Genomic DNA, 16,786 nt, shown 5'->3' on the forward strand with positions numbered 1-16,786 from the left:
GGAAGTACAGATGTTAAAGTATAAAAATGTTTGATGATAGGCAATTACATATATACTTTTCGAAAGAGCATAGATGTTAAAGTATAACAATACTTGATAATAAACAGTTATACACTTTTTGCTTGCTTGTTTGAGACAGAGTCTTGCTCTGTCGCCCAGGCTAGAGTGCAGTGGCCCGATCTCGGCTCACTGCACGCTCCGCCTCCTGGGTTCAAGCGATTCCCCCGCCCCCGCCCCCCCCCCTGCCTTGGCCTCCCCAGTAGTTGGTACTACAGGTGTGCACCACCATGCCCTGCTAATTTTTTGTATTTTAATAGAGACAGGGTTTCACCATGTTGGCCAGGACGGTCTCAATCTCCTGATCTCGTGGCTTCGTGATCCGCCCACCTTGGCCACCTAAAGTGCTGGGATTACAAGCGTGAGCCACTGTGCCCAGCCGGTTACACACTTAGAGATAAAATTATAGGAAACACATCAGTTTACCAATGAGGAAGCTGAGATTAGTGACTTGACTGCAGTGACATATGGAGTCTAGGCTGGAGTTCTGGATCCCAAATAGTAGTCCTGGTTTTTGGTTTCTCTGCCACAAGCGTAACGTGTGGTGGTGTTATGCCCAGACCGTTTGTTCCCCGAAGAAGACCACCAGAGTCCAGAGTCAAAGCCAAGCGGCAAGGATCTTTTACTGCAAGTTCCAACTTGGTCCCTCCGCTTCACAGCTTACAAGAGGGCCTTGAACAATGCGTGCGCTCGTTTTTTATAGCCCGATGTAAACAGGACTTGTAAGATTACAGAGGAACAAGGGAATTCTTTAGGTTACAGCATTACAATTGGTTAACATATTAAGTTATACATTTAGCAGATTTCTATTGGTTCCCGCGCTTTCGGTAAAACCACAAACGGCTGTGTCCTTATCAGAGATTTTTCCAGGCGGTGTTTGTACTGGGCATTACTGGGCCCAGGAAATATGGTGTTTGTGTTGAGCCCAGGAAATTGAGAGATATATGGTGTTTGTACTGGGCCCAGGAAATTGAGAGATATATGGTGTGTGTACTGAGCCCAGGGCTGAGGAATGTGCATGATTTCTTTCAGTGGCAGTGGGGTGGGGGGTTACGTGCATGCACGTGTACACAAGAGTGAGAGAGATCAAGCGGGGATGATTAGAAGAGTGTCTTTTGGGGAGATGAGGAGTGAGAAAGAGGAATCCTTAGTAGGAAAAATAACCTAACCTTATAATATATGTGCTAAAGATATTCTGATATCTAGAAAACATAGGGAAAAGAACTTGAGATGGGTGAATAGACTTACATTTTATTCCTGCTCCCAGACTGGGAACTGTGTCTTTGGGAATGTGATTGAACTTCTCTCACCCTAAGTTTTCTGAGCAATAGAATATGGATAAAAATTTCTGTCTCTTGCAGAAAACCAAACACTGCATGTTCTCACTCATAGGTGGGAATTGAACAATGAGATCATTTGGACACACGGCAGGGAACATCACAAATAGGGGCCTGTCAGGGGGTGGGGGCCTGGGGGAGGGACAGCATTAGGAGAAATACCTAATGTAAATGATGAACTGATGGGTGCAGCAAACCAACATTGCACATGTATACCACCTATGTAACAAACCTGCACGTTGTGCACATGTACACTAGAACTTAAAGTATAATAAAAACACAAAAATCTGTCTCCTGGTTTACAGTGAGCATCAAGTGTTGTAACCCACTTTAAGCACCTGGTGTGGTGTATGTTAATGATCATCACCTTTCCTTCTGCAAACTGCCACACCAGGGAACAGCAATCTTTTAATTTAGTATCCTTAATTAAATGACTTTAAGTCAAACTCTCACTTAATCTTGGATGTTATTTTAAAATAACTGCTTAAAATAATTTGTAATCAATGCTTCTTATCTAAAAGTATTGATTTTTACTGGACAAGAAGAAGCAACAGGATTTACTGTTGATGTGCATTAGAAAACCCAAGATTTTAATCTCCACAAATCGCCTCAAACACCTAGGTGTAGTGCAGTGTTTGACAATTCAGCCTTAGACTTCCCACCAAATGTAGACAGCTGTAAACAAGAACATCTATTGTAGTGATATTTTTTCACCTACTAATTCATATTTCAGGGTTTTCTTTTCCTTTTAATTTTTTTTTAAATTTTTTTCACTTTAAGTTCTGGGATACAAAGGCAGAACGTGCAGGGTTGTTACACAGGTATACATGTGCCTTGGTGTTTTGTTGCACCTATCAACCTGTCATCTAGGTTTTAAGTCCCACATGCATTAGCTATTTGTCCTGATGCTCTCCCTCCCCTAGCCACTGCCCCCTAACAGGCCCTGATGTGTGTTGTTCCCCTCCCTGTGTCCATGTGTTCTCATTGTTCAACTCCCACTTATGAGTGAGAACATGTGGTGTTTGGTTTTCTGTTCCTGTGTTAGTTTGCTGAGGATAATGGCTTCCAGCTTCATCCATGTCCCTGCAAAGGACGTGACCTCATTCCTTTTTACGGCTGCCTAGTATTTCGTGGTGTATATGTACCACATTTTCTTTTCCAGTCTATCATTGATGGGCATTTAGGTTGGTTCCATGTCTTTGCTATTATAAATAGTGCTGCAATAAACATAAGTGTGCATGTATCTTTATAATAGAATGATTTATATTCCTTTGGGTATATACCCAGTAATGGGATATGTGAGTCAAATGGTATTTCTGGGTCAAATGGTATTTCTGGTTCCAGATCCTTGATGTATCACCACAGTCTTTCACAATAGATGAACTAACTCACATTTCCACTAACAGTGTAACAGTGTTCCTATTTCTCCACATCTTCTCTAGCATCTGTTGTTTCTTGATTTTTTAATAATCACTATCTGACTGGCATGAGATGGTATCTCATTGTGGTTTTGATTTGCATTTCTCTAATGATCAGTGATGTTGAGCTTTTCTTCATGTTAGTCGGCTGCATAAATATATTCTTTTGAGAAGTATCTGTTCATCTCCTTTGCCTACTTTTTTTTTTTTTGAGATGGAGTCTCGCTCTGTCGCCCAGGCTGGATGGAGTGCAGTGGCTGGATCTCAGCTCACTGCAAGCTCCGCCTCCCGGGTTCCCGCCATTCTCCTGCCTCAGCCTCCCGAGTAGCTGGGACTACAGGCCCCGTCACCTTGCCCGGCTAGTTTTTTGTATTTTTTAGTACAGACGGGGTTTCACCGTGTTAGCCAGGATGGTCTCGATCTCCTGACCTCGTGATCCGCCCGTCTCAGCCTCCCAAAGTGCTGGGATTACAGGCTTGAGCCACCGCGCCCGGCCTGAGCCACCGTGCCCGGCCCTTTGCCTACTTTTTAATGGGGCTGTTTTTTGTTTTTGTTTTTTTTTCTTGGAAATTTGTTTAAGTTCCTTGTAAATTCTGGATATCAGACCTTTGTCGCATGGTAGATTGCAAAATTTTCTCCCATTCTGTAGATTGCCTTTTCACTCTGATGATAGTTTCTTTTGTTGTGCAGAGCTCTTTAGTTTAATTAGATCCCATTTGTGAATTTTAGCTTTTGTTGCAATTGCTTTTGGTGATTTCATCATAAAATCTTTGCCCATGCCTATGTCCTGAATGATATTGCCTATGTTTTCTTCTAGGGTTTTTTTTTTTTTTTTTAATTGTTTTGGGTTTTTAAATTTAAGTCTTTAATCCATCTTGAGTTAATTTTTGTATAAGGTGTAAGGAAGGGGTTCAGTTTCAGTTTTCTGCATATGGTTAGCCAGTTTTCCCAGCGCCATTTATTAAATAGGGATAATGATAATAATAAAATTAAATATTTTAAAAATACAAGTTTAATTTTTTATATACTTACTCATCAACATTTTATACTGATAAAAGTCACTGGAAAAATTGATTAAATTATTCCCAGCTACTAGATGTTAATGAAAAAGTAATATAGCAGATTCAAGCATAGTTTTAAAGACAAACAATATGATATGTGTCTAACAGTTGGTTAGAGCTCACCACTAATGAGGCCAAGGTCAGGGGTTAATCCCCTCATGGCTAGTTAGTTTTGTTCTATTTCATAGCCAATGGCAGCATCCATGACCTCAGATAGCTGACTTGGATATGCATGCTATTGATCATTAGGGAGTCTGGGCTGAAGGATAGAGGGCACCAACAGAAAGCCATTGCCCATTATGGGAAGAACAACTGAAGGGTAGAACTACCCTGCTCCATTTGTCCATGAAGATTTTCTTTTGCTACAATCAGTATTAGGCCACCAGGTATAATTCTCCACTTTCAACTTGGGATAACTTATCAGACAATAGTAAGAGCATTAAAATAGAAAACTGAGTTCTCCTTCTGGCTTGGTTTCTAAATAGAACTTGATTAAGTCATTACCCAATCCAGAACCCAGTTTTTACCTCTAAAAACTAACCGAGTTAGACCAGATGTTTTTTAAGGCCCCTTGCTGTACTAAAATGGCTCCATAAATACATTTAAGATTTCTTTTTGGAGTGGAGGGTTGTCCAACATTAAACTCTATGACTTTCCTTTTGCTACTGCAGAAGGCAAAATTTTAAGAGGACCTCAGTGAACCCCACTGTATTAATCAGGGTTCTCTAGAGAAACAGAACTAATAGGGTGTGCGTGGTGTGTATGTGTGTGTGTATGTGTGTGTGTGTGTGGAGAGAGAGAGAGAGAAAGCAACATCTAGACTGGTGTTTCACTAACTATCTGGGTACTGTGGCCTAGCCATGTTGACACATAAAACAAATTAACCATAACATTTGCTTTTTGGTATTTATGTCCTTGTGTAATCTTCATCCTTGCATGTTACTTGATTCCAATAGAGAAGGGCAAAGGTGACAGGAAGTTATTTCTGTGATTAGGGTACAAAAGACTTGCTAGCAGACTGCCTCTGTTGCCTTCTTGTTTTGCACACTATGATGAAGCCAGATTCCACTCCACGTGGAAGAGACCCACATGACAACGAACTAGGAAAGGCATTCAGTCTATAGCCAGCAATGAAGTAAGGCCTCCAGCCCAATAGCCTTCAGGAAATTGAATGCTGCTAACAATCACTGAGTAAAATTAAAGGAGAATCCTTTCCCTAGCTGAACCATCAGATGAAACCTTAGACCTTTGGGCCAACAATTGATTACAATCCTGTGAGTGACCATGGAACAGAGAACCCATCTAAGTCAGGCCGATATTCTTAACCCACAGAAACTCTGAGATAATAAATGTGTATTTTTAAGCCATTAAATGTGGGAGTAATTTGTTGCACAACAATAAATAACTGATACAGGAACTAAAATTAATGTGACAAGATATTGATCACGGTTATTTGCAGATAAACAAATGAATGCTAGTTAATTTAAGCAGAAAGGAATATACTACAGGTTATAGAAAGCCCAGAATTATTGGGAACTGAAAACACATACTCTAAGCTTGCAGGAATTATGCCGAGAAGGCACACTATAAACCAGCCACCAAAGATTGCTGCTGCTTCTATCACAGTCAGGAAGTGGCCAAATCCAGAAGCTACTACCACAATGGCTGGCTCCAGAACCACACTCTCTCCACTGAAGTCTGTGACCTTAAAAATAGATACACACACCTTGCTGTTTCCCTATGTTAGGTTTTATATCAGTGTCTTAAGTTAGCGTCTGTGATACATGTGACCTAAACAACATACCTTATTCTAGTAGCAAGAGAAGTTAGAAAATGTCTTTCCTTCCTTCTTTCCTTCCTTCCTTCGTTCCTTTTTTCTTCTACTTCTCTTTTCTCTGCTCTTCCTCTTCTTATTCTTTCTTCTACACATTGATTTTCAGATCAATGAAAGACAGATGTCCACTTCAGCAAGAAAATATATATTCAAAATATCTAGAGAGTAACACAAGTAACTGTGATTAAATTCTGATTTATAAGTATCAAGCCTAACTTCTATAAGAATCCCCAGAAGGAATTCCTAAAAATAATGCAATACAGTAATTAGAAGCACAAAATTTGGGGGAGGAAGTCAAACAAACTTTATAAAAATCCCATCTTGGGTGGGGCACAGTGACTCTCGCCTGTAATCCCAGCACCTTGGGAGGTGGAGGTGGGCAGATCACAAAGTCAGGAGTTTGAGACCAGTCTGGCCAATATGGTGAAACCCTGTCTCTATTAAAAATACAAAAAATTAGCCGGGTGTGGGGGTGGGCACCTGTAATCCCAGCTACTCAGGAGGCTGAGGCAGGAGAATGGCGTGAACCTGGGAAGCAGAGCTTGAAGTGAGCCGAGATCCTGCCACTGCCCTCCAGCCTGGGGTGACAGAACAAGACTCTGTTTCAAAGAAAAAAAAAAAAAAATCCCATCTTGGACAAGTTCCTTGAACTCTTTAAGCCCTTGTTTCTTCTCCTATAAAATGAGAAAACTATTTGTGACTTAATTATCAGGTGAGAATAAAAAGTGCCAGGAAGACTGGGACAAAGTAAATGATTAATAATCGGTGTTAACTCTAAGTACATAACTGTGGTTCGTAGTTTAATGGTACAAGTCTCATGAAGAACGTGAGATTTAAGGTCAGTTTAAAAAGGAAGAACTAGAGTTAAAAATGACGAAAGAGAGGTGTTTAAGATGTTATCACTGCACAGTGTCCCAGAACCTTTCAAAAAAGGTCTTAAAAAACCACTTAGAGTCTAGTGTCTTATAAATGGGTAAATGGACACATTGAAATGTGACATGTCATCTTAGAATAGGTGAGTAATGGAGAAGTCAAAGTAGGTGACTCCCAAGTTGGTATTCTAACCACTTAACTGCATTTCTTACTTGACTTAAACTATTAAAATTGAGAGTTTTTTGTTCTGTCTTATATTATCATCAGCATTGACATAGCTATTAATAATACAGATACTAAAGGAAGAAAATGAGATTAACAATGGCATCCATCAGCTAGGTCTTCATCAAACTATGAACAAGATGAGTCAATGTCAAAACAGTGCACGTAATCCTTTTCTTGACTTTGAGATTGTATAATGACTCATAACAAGCCAGTATGTAAAACATAGATTACGTTGACTAAAAAGGCTGCACTTTTCCTTCATTTTTATTGTTTCCTGTTATATCTATGATTACATACAGCTGTTCTTCTGCCACCAGTTCATACATGAACACCTTTTGGTAGTTTTAATTGGTTTCCTCCCATAAATAGAGACTTATGTTAAAATAAAATGAAATCAATAGATTAAGGTTAATTGTGCTCTGTTCTTTTTTTTATTTCCTAGGCTTATGGGAGAACTACTAATTGAATCTGATGAAAGCCGTGGTTATCTCTTTAATCATTTTTTAAAAAAAAGCTGTAAAGCAGAAAAGCCCGTTCCTACTTTAATTTTCTCTTAAAAGCATTTGTCATCACTACTGACATTGGACTGAACTACTATAGATCAGGAACCATGGATTGTTTCTACAGAAAGGGATTTTAAAGTTCTTGTTCATCAGCCTTCGTTTTATACATGGATACCTGATTGAGCTCTGAGAGGGTTCCTGGGTCTTGCCCAGTTTTGTAGCAGCCCTGGGAGAGCAAGCCAGGTTCTGGAGCAAGGCAGGTTCTGGGGTACCAGTTCAGTGCTTTCCATGGCAAAGATGGAATTCGACATTTTTACCCATCGGATTTCCTATCACATTTTTGTGCAAGTTTGTTTGTCTTGCTCTTGTTTCATTCGTGGCTATGAAGATTAAAGAAAATAATAAGTGGCGGGAAACACGGCACTTAGTAAACATTAGTTGTTCTTTCCCTTTCTAAAACCTTGTGTAAATATAATTTTATAAATCACATTTAAGGACACTTAAGAGAGCTCTGTTTTAAGACATCTGGAAGGGAATCTTTTTGAAAAGGAGGAATCTTTTATAATGCAAATAGCCATCCCCTAGGTAACCTGTTTTGCCATCCTGGATATTTATAGTGCTCTGAGAAGAGTTTGTTGCTTTAGGATTGATATAAATTGATCATTGATCTCTTCGCACATTAGTAGACAAATGGCAAAGTTCGTGCAATTTACCAGCTCTCTTCCTGATGGATTATGGCCCCTGTGCATTCTCCAGGCACTATAAGCTACAGGACCTGCCCTGCGATGAGAGGCTGTGTGTGGATGCTGTACACCACCCTCTTAGAGAAACCAGAATTCATTAGCTGTATGAGGTTGTTACTTGAAGACAGGAGTTGAACAGGCTGGCAAGAAAGCCTTACTTTTCCCATCAGAAAGAGCTGATTGTTGCTTTTCCTTCTTCATTTTATTCTCACAGGAGGATAAAATCTTTTTTCCCTGAGAACCATAACATTATTACAGTAATATGCTTGGGCGGTGGGCTGGGGGGGGCTCTAATGCACAGATTGCCACCTAAATTCATTGGTTCCTGAAGTGCCCGCTTTTAATTAAATCTGCTGTCATAAATTGCTGGGCATTCTCTGATGATGATGATGGCAGCTACAAAATGATTAATACCTTTAAAACACATCAGTGTGCTGTCTACATACTTGTCTTCAAATAGTACTAAATCATTAGTATTAGTGCTTGAAGAAGGGTGTTCTTTCTGAGATGTTTATTTAGTAGTGACATGTGGTATTACATTTCCCTGCATTTTTGTAGCTAATCTCCCTTCTGGCCAATAGTGCTTCTTTGTGAAATTTCTGACCTAGATGATAGGTAGATTTTGTATCTATGCTGTCAAGCATAGAAGTAGTATCATGTAGTAGTGAAGACACCACGCACAAAACCCTAGTTTTATCACTTACTAGTTGTGTGAGCTTAGGCAAGAATATTGACTGCTCTGTGTCTCTGTTTACCTATCTATAAATTGAGGTTAATTGTAATAGTATCAATCCTACAGATTGTTGTGAGGATTAAATTAATTACTACACATAAAGCATTTAGAACTATGCTTGATACTGTATGTATTCCACTGTTATTATTCTGCAAATATGTAAAATCAAGAAATCACGAAAGGGATAGGATTTTATCCTTGTTGTTCTTAGTAACTTGCTTTTTAACTGACTGGACTCTGATATTTACCAACATTCCCCTTCGCCATAGTGATCTCATTCATAACTTGGGAGACTTCTCCTTCATTGGATTTTTTCCATACATTTGCAATCAGGTATGGAGGAAGGCAGTAGGGCTTTTTCACATTTGTGATCATTTGTTACTGGTCACATAAATCTTGTTTTGAGAATAGAGTTGATAGTTCAATATGTATTTTTTCATCTTTCTGATTGCCTTAGATACACTGAAAAATTTATCTATTAACTTTGAAGTTTCATAATCATCCTCTTTGCCATATGTCTATTGGAATTTTAATAATGAACTGTCATGTCTTCTTTGAACATCTGCAGGAACTTTGTTCAAACATGGGAAGCCAAGAAATGTCCAGAGACATACTTATTCAATTTGCGTGCGGCATTCTTGGAATCACTGTATTTTAATATTAATATAACCATTTTAGTTATGCAAATGAACAATCTCCATTTTTGCAAGAGAATGAATTAAACAAAATAGAAATTAAATTAGCTTATTTTAATAGGAATTTATATGTTATACATATTTACATATGTGTTTGTACCCATGTTCAATTCACTTCATAGAATTCAAAATCAGAATTCTATGTAACTATTGATAAACAATTTATCGGCCGGGCGCGGTGGCTCAAGCCTGTAATCCCAGCACTTTGGGAGGCCGAGACGGGTGGATCACGAGGTCAGGAGATCGAGACCATCCTGGCTAACACGGTGAAACCCCGTCTCTACTAAAAAATACAAAAAACTAGCCGGGCGAGGTGGTGGGCGCCTGTAGTCCCAGCTACTCGGGAGGCTGAGGCAGGAGAATGGCGTAAACCCAGGAGGCGGGGCTTGCAGTGAGCTGAGATCTGGCCATTGCACTACAGCCTGGGCGGCAAAGCGAGACTCCGTCTCAAAAAAAAAAAAAAAAAAAAAAAAAAAAACAATTTATCTAATGAGAAATATCATCTATTTGTATCTCCAATGTGTTTGACATCATGTAAGGATTTTATATAAGTTAACTCATTTAATCTTCAAAGCTAAAAAATGGAATTTAATACGATTCTGAGATCAACAGTCATTGGTGATAGATCATTGAGAGAAAGACCACTTGCAATTCTTTTTTGCATCTAAAACAATGAGGGGCACATGAAATGCTACCTTAAAATATGACATATTGGCATACTGAATGTATTAGACCATGTTCACACTGCTATAAAGAAATACCCAGAACTGGGCAATCTGTAGAGAGGAAAGAGGTTTAATGGACTCTTAGTCAAACTGCTGTGAGGGAGGCCTCAGGAAACTTATAATCATGACAGAAGGGGAAGCAGGCAGAAAGTACCTTCTTCACATGGTGGCAGGAGAGAGAAATGCTTGTGTAGGAGGAACTGTTAACCACTTATGAAACTATCACATCTCATGAGAACTCACTCAGCATCACGAGAACAGCATAGTGAAAACCACCCCCATGGCCCATTTCCCTCCCTCTAAATTCCTCCCTCAACACCTGGGGATTACAATTCAAGATTAGATTTGGGTGGGGACACAAAGCCTAACCCTATCACTGAGTATCTTAAAGTCAAGGAAATGAAGAAAATAGCAGAAGCAGGAAGATATTTCTGACCTTCTCTTGCCCCTTCTCTCCTAAAGTGGACCATAGAAACTGAAATTTCTATTGCCCCTTTCTCCCTTGAAACAGGCCATAGAATTATAATTCCCCCTCTCTCCTTCTACCCTGAATCAGGCCATAAAATCTAAGAAGATCACGTCTCTGAATTACCCTCCCCTTCTCCTCCTCTGAAGGCTCTTTAATGACAGGTATTCTGCCCTATACTCAGAGAAAAGGGATGTCACACAGAGAGACCAAGAAGAAGCTGAACAAACAGGCCTTGCTAAATTCCCTCCAATTTATTACCATCAGATCATACCTTTTGTCCTCCAATCATATTTCTGCATGGCAATTCAAAAAATATATACTTTTCTCTGAGTTTTAGAGTCTTCATTTCTGAAGGTTTATGCCACAGAAAACTTTTATTAAATAACTGTATATTATTTTCTCCTGCTAATCTCTCTTTTGTTATAGGAATATCAGCCATGAACTTTGTGATAGGTGAGGAAAGAAATCTTTTCTCCCCTACAACAGTGTGTGGTACATAGTAGATGTTCAATAAGTGTTTGTTGAATAAAATGTGGATGTAGAAATGAATGACTTGTACAATTCTAAAAAAAAGTATTAGAAATTTTTTAAATCCACCAGTATTTAATTAAGGTAAAGCACAATATGCTTGATCCTAAATGAGTCCATTTATCATTTTGAGCCTCAAGTTTTTCATTTTCAAATCAAAGTTTCCATCAGCTCTACAGTCTTAAAAATTCACCATGGGATTTGCATCATCAATTACTGCCAATCAGTTTTCTCTGGTGCAGAATCACCTTTCACATTTCCGTTAGCTAGGCAACAACTCCTGACATATTCACATTTTTCCTTTTGACTTTGTAATTTGAAAGTGAGGTTTAAAAACCAATAAAGCAAGAAACAGGTACATATTTAGGCTCAATCCCAAAGGATAGTCATCTGTAACCTCTGCATGAGAATAGAAATATATTTGATATCTACAATTTATCTGTTCTTTTAAGGTACATCTTCTCTTTCTATTTTTTAAAACTTTGACCTAATTTTATACATGGAGGTGCTTTGCTCTTAGAGGCTTCCCTCATTTACCTTAAAAATAACACAGCTTGGAAATGTTTCTTAGTTTCTATTGGTTGATTTGTAATAATTTTTCTACATTTCACTTTTTAATTTCAAACAATTGCTAGGGAGAAAAATAAAATTAAGCCACACATTCCCTAGTGAATGAAAGGTAAGACAAATGATTACTGCCTAACTTAGGGGATACTGAAGTGAAGGCTAACAGGAGTAAGTTTGATCCAGTATTCATGGCAAATGTCAAATTAATGGACTAGACATTTGTTTCACTGAAATTACTGTCTGAAGTGGTATCTTCCTTTTGGAATTCAGAGTAGAACACACACACACACACACACACACACACACACAGCTGTGGTTCTAAAAATAAAACTGTACGTAGTCTTTCTTTGACTTACCCCTCTAGGAATAAAGTACCCAGGGTATGAACTCCAATGTACGTGACCGTCTGCTTATGTAAGCAGCAGTCAGAATTGAAAGCCATTTACATTTTCCACAGCTGCTTTGAGTCTGGTATAAGCAGTACTAAAAATTGCTTAACCAGTTCAATAGTAATCTACAACTAGGCAACACCGAGGGAATAGACCTATTATTCTAATTAAGTAGATGTTGGCCTGTTTAAGTATTCCCTCTTCCTCATATAATCACACTCCAGACCCACATTTAATATGCTTGACTCTCCCTACCTTGTAGGAAGCAGGTTGCCTAAGGAGAACTACACTAACTCTTTCATCTTAATAAAGATTAAAAAGAAGTTACTGCTCAATTTTTTGCCCAAAATATTCATTACAAGAAAGTCTTTTAACAAAATTTCCCAAACCTAAACAGATTCATCATGGGGAAAAATTGGATGACCCCCATTCCAGTAAAACCAGAACAAAGTGGATAGTCCCTAGAGAATATTGTGACAACATGTATAGTAAAAGTAACCAATCTCTATTTGTGGTCTTAGGAAATTCTTTTAATCTCAGTCCAGATGTCTCCAAACTTCAAACCAGAAGCTAATCATGTTCCTCTCACCACAATCAGCTGTTACAGGTGTTTAAGCTTTGTATGGGTCCCGTAGGTAGCTAATTGTATTAACAAAAGCTTCGCTTCCCGGGCGGCACAAAAAAAATTTGGCCAGGCGCGGTGGCTCAAGCCTGTAATCCCAGCACTTTGGGAGGCCGAGACGGGCGGATCACGAGGTCAGGAGGTCGAGACCATCCTGGCTAATACGGTGAAACCCCGTCTCTACTAAAAAATACAAAAAACTAGCCGGGCGAGGTGGCGGCGCCTGTAGTCCCAGCTACTCGGGAGGCTGAGGCAGGAGAATGGCGGGAACCCGGGAGGCGGAGCTTGCAGTTAGCCTATATCGCGCCACTGCACTCCAGCCTGGGCGACAGAGCGAGACTCCGTCTCAAAAAAAAAAAAACAAAAAAAACAAAAGCTCCACTCAGGTGATACAGGAGACTGTGTTTGCGTAATACTTCTTTCCAGATTCAAACTCTCTTGCTCAATTGCATATACATTTTGTGAGTCATCTGGAATTAACCTCTTTGATAGTAAAGGCAGAGGAATGCTGATATAAGAAGTTGATTCCAAAATACTGTGACTTGAATAATTAAAAATTAAAAAGTATCGAATGTTTCCCATATTCCTTATTGCAAATCTTGTCTATTCTCACAAAAGGTACACTCTGTTTTGAAGAGGGCAACATTCATAATCCCAAGAGATTTGTCTAAACCCATATGACAAACTAATGAGACTCAGGATGATGGATTTTGACTATTAAGACATATTTGGTCCCGATTGCATAGACTGTGGAGCATGGAACTTGCTTGTTCTTTCCTAGTAAGTTCCAAATATATATAACAGAAAAGCACTACTACAAAGATGGGTGGCCGTCCTCTTTCCTCACGATTGTCACAAAGCTTGTTACATGTGTGTGGCTACTGATTGAGGGGCAAGGAACACAATTCGCTTCTAATCTGAGGTTTGGAGAGATCTGGCCCAAGACCTAAACAATTTCAGAAAAAGACCTTGAATAGAGATTGCGTACTTCTAGGGCACAGGATGACAAAGTATAGAGAATGGAAGGCGTGGTCCATCTGACCATTAACTCCTCAAAGGCCTGTTGATATCCTAACTCACATTAGGGCGTAATTCATGACTCCCACATCCTTACCTACAACCCCCACCTGCCACCTCTTCCCTACAAGCAATGTCCGTGGGTTATGCACAAGTATTTCCAACTTAGTAATGTGTGCTCCTCAAGTTCAGGGACTGACTGTTTCAGCATGTGGGGTTTTAGTAATGCTCTGCTCAACCGCTAGGAAAATAAGATATCCAAATTGTCCTCTGCAGTTAAAAATCTTGATAAAAACAAAATAAAGATGAGATAAATGGCCCCTTCAATCACTATCTTGGGGAAAGATTATCTTAGATTTCACTGTGCTCAGGCTGCTACTATCAACACTGGAATAATCAAATCAAACTTCCTTTTTCCAGTTTACATTCACCATTCCTCTTAACCTTAGCATTTGTGTTTTTTCCCCTCAGAAGTGGAATATTGGTTGCAATTTTCTTTAGTATGTAAATTCCTGCCATGCCAAACAAATGAACCTCTCCAGAACACAATTGGTTACCTTTCATGCAGATATTCAGTAAATGTTTTTTTAAATGGAGGAGTAGATGAATAAAAGAGAGAGAATCTGAAGGGCTTTTAAAGGTGCCTAGGGCAGTTTAAGCTCTTTCAAGGAAGGTGAAAAATGTGATAAATTCTTTCCCCAAAGTGTAAGGGATTTTACACAACTGTCACTCGGTCTGAAGAAAAAGGTCAGATGAATCACAGATATATTTCAACACCCTCAGGGTATTGTGATAGGCTACCTTCCATCTTTCTCAAATGAAGGCACTCTATGATATAACTAACACACCTTGGTATGTATCTCTCTCCTTGGTTTTGGTGGATTGATGGAGGGACAGAAGGTTTAGATAAAGAGGATTTAATTGGGTGTTTTAATTTAAAAGACCTGTTGTTGTTTTTTTAAACTGGCAAGGGCTTTTTTAAACTGGCAATAGCTTAAAATAAGGTACAAGCCCTAGTTAATAAAGGAAACATCCTATCTTTCTCAAAGTTACAAAGACAAAAGGAAAAAAAAATTAAAATTTGAGCCAAACTTCTGTGACACATTACTAAAATACAACTGGGGACATATTAGTCTTTTTACTAGGGAAGAGGCAATGTTGTGCCCTGACTTCCGAGATCGCCCTCAAAAACGACCACCAGAAACCGAAGTCAAAGCCAAGCGGCCGGGATCACTTTATTGCAGGTTCGAACCCGGACCTCTCTCCGTACAGGCGTAGTCAGGAGGGCAAGAGAGAGGTCCCGAGCACAGCTCAAGCCTACTTTTTATAGAAAGGCACAAACAGGTTACAGAAGATTAGAGCATTTTTGCAGTTACAAGATTGGGATTGGTTGACATTTTGAAGTTTGAACATTCGGCAGTTTCTGATTGGCTCCCGCCCTTTTTTAAACTACAAACGTCTAGGGTTTTTTTTTTTTTTTAGACAAACTGCTTGCTTAACCATGGGTGGGAGGGGGTTGGTTTCGATTGAGCAAGCAGGGGGTACGTGACTGGGGGCTGCAAGCACCGGTAATCAGAACAGAACAGAACAGGACAGGGACTTTCACAATGCTTGTCCATACAAGGTCTGGAATCTATAGATAACATAACCGGTTAGGTCAGGGGTCGATCTTTAACCAGGCCCAGGGTGCTGCCCGGGCTGTCTGCCTGTGGATTTCATTTCTGCCTTTTAGTCTTTTCAGCAAAATGAACTGCATTTGGCTTATACTAGAAAATGAATGAATTCTCTTTCGGATCTCTTGGTACAGTTTTGTCTTATGTTATTTCTTTTATTTTGTTTTATTTTATTTTACAGGGGGTTTCTAATTTGGATAATGCAAAACCAAAAAAGAGAAAGTAAGTCAAATTTACTTTGTAAACTTCATGTTCCCTTAGTTCTGTAATGTTGAATGTGAATTTTTAGTGGACTTCGTGCCAAAGCACTTTTTTTTCTTTTTTTGCAGCTGTCAAGTACAAATCTAGATGTGGATTGCTTTGCTACCATTTCTCTGTTTATGCTGATGCATGGGAAAGCTATGTTGTGACATTCCAGTAGACAGGGATGTGAAAATTAAATTTTCAGAAGAAACATGTGTCTAAACCAGGCCTAGATTAAAGTGGGAGCATACATAAAAACATATTTCTATCAGTGACCTGTAAATCTTCCTAAGTATTTTTCTAATCCACATAAAAATGTGTTTGCAAAGAGTCTCAGGTTATTTAGGTCAGTCTGGCTTTACATTCAGCACATCCAGCTGCCAGAGGACATGACATACACATGTTGCATAAGGCAATGGGATTTTCATTGATAAGCAGGAAATATACATGGGCAGGAAGCTGGTTTATGGGGAAACTTTCAGATTGCTTGCCGAGGATGCAGAAGAATGGCTTCCCTGTACCCTGGATTGGTTTGAAGCCAAACTGTGAATTGTGTGATGTTCTCTCTGGGTGTCCTTTTTCTCAAAAGCTCTTACTCTATTCCCACCCGGGCACTCTGTGCTTTTTCATATTCTTTCCTTTTTGTTTCCCCCCCTGCTCAAAACTTTCTCCCAGTTAAAAATATAAAACACATCCATAGTAAGTAGGTAATTGCGTGATTAACAACTTAAGGACCTGTCAGGGTGGCGTGGTTGTATTTTAGTTACAATTAACTATTTAAACTACAACACTGGCATTTTAAGCATGAGGTGGAGTAAAGAAGGGAAAAACAAACAACCCCATCAAAAAGTGGGGAAAGGATATGAACAGACATTTCTCAAAAGAAGACATTCATACAGCCAACAGACACATGAAAAAATGCTCAGCATCACTCGCCATCAGAGAAATGCAAATCAAAACCACAATGAGATACCATCTCACACCAGTTAGAATGGCAATCATTAAAAAATCAGGAAACAACCGGTGTTGGAGAGGATGTGGAGAAATAGGAACACTTTTACACTGTTGGTGGGA

At 39.3% G+C, this 16,786-nt stretch overlaps 1 protein-coding gene across 1 annotated transcript in view; it reads left to right on the forward strand.

The window, feature by feature from the left end:
• The window catches only part of LOC111552981 (putative uncharacterized protein ENSP00000383407), a 60,157-nt gene that overhangs the window by 19,446 nt on the left and 23,925 nt on the right, over nt 1–16,786 (forward strand). Inside the window, exon 3 of the mRNA XM_023227487.1 lies at nt 15,651–15,691. Coding sequence (XP_023083255.1) covers nt 15,651–15,691 — 41 coding nt within the window. The remainder of the gene's footprint in view (nt 1–15,650; nt 15,692–16,786) is intronic.

This window comes from Piliocolobus tephrosceles, chromosome 19, assembly GCF_002776525.5.
Source record: "Piliocolobus tephrosceles isolate RC106 chromosome 19, ASM277652v3, whole genome shotgun sequence".
Lineage (NCBI taxonomy): Eukaryota > Metazoa > Chordata > Mammalia > Primates > Cercopithecidae > Piliocolobus > Piliocolobus tephrosceles.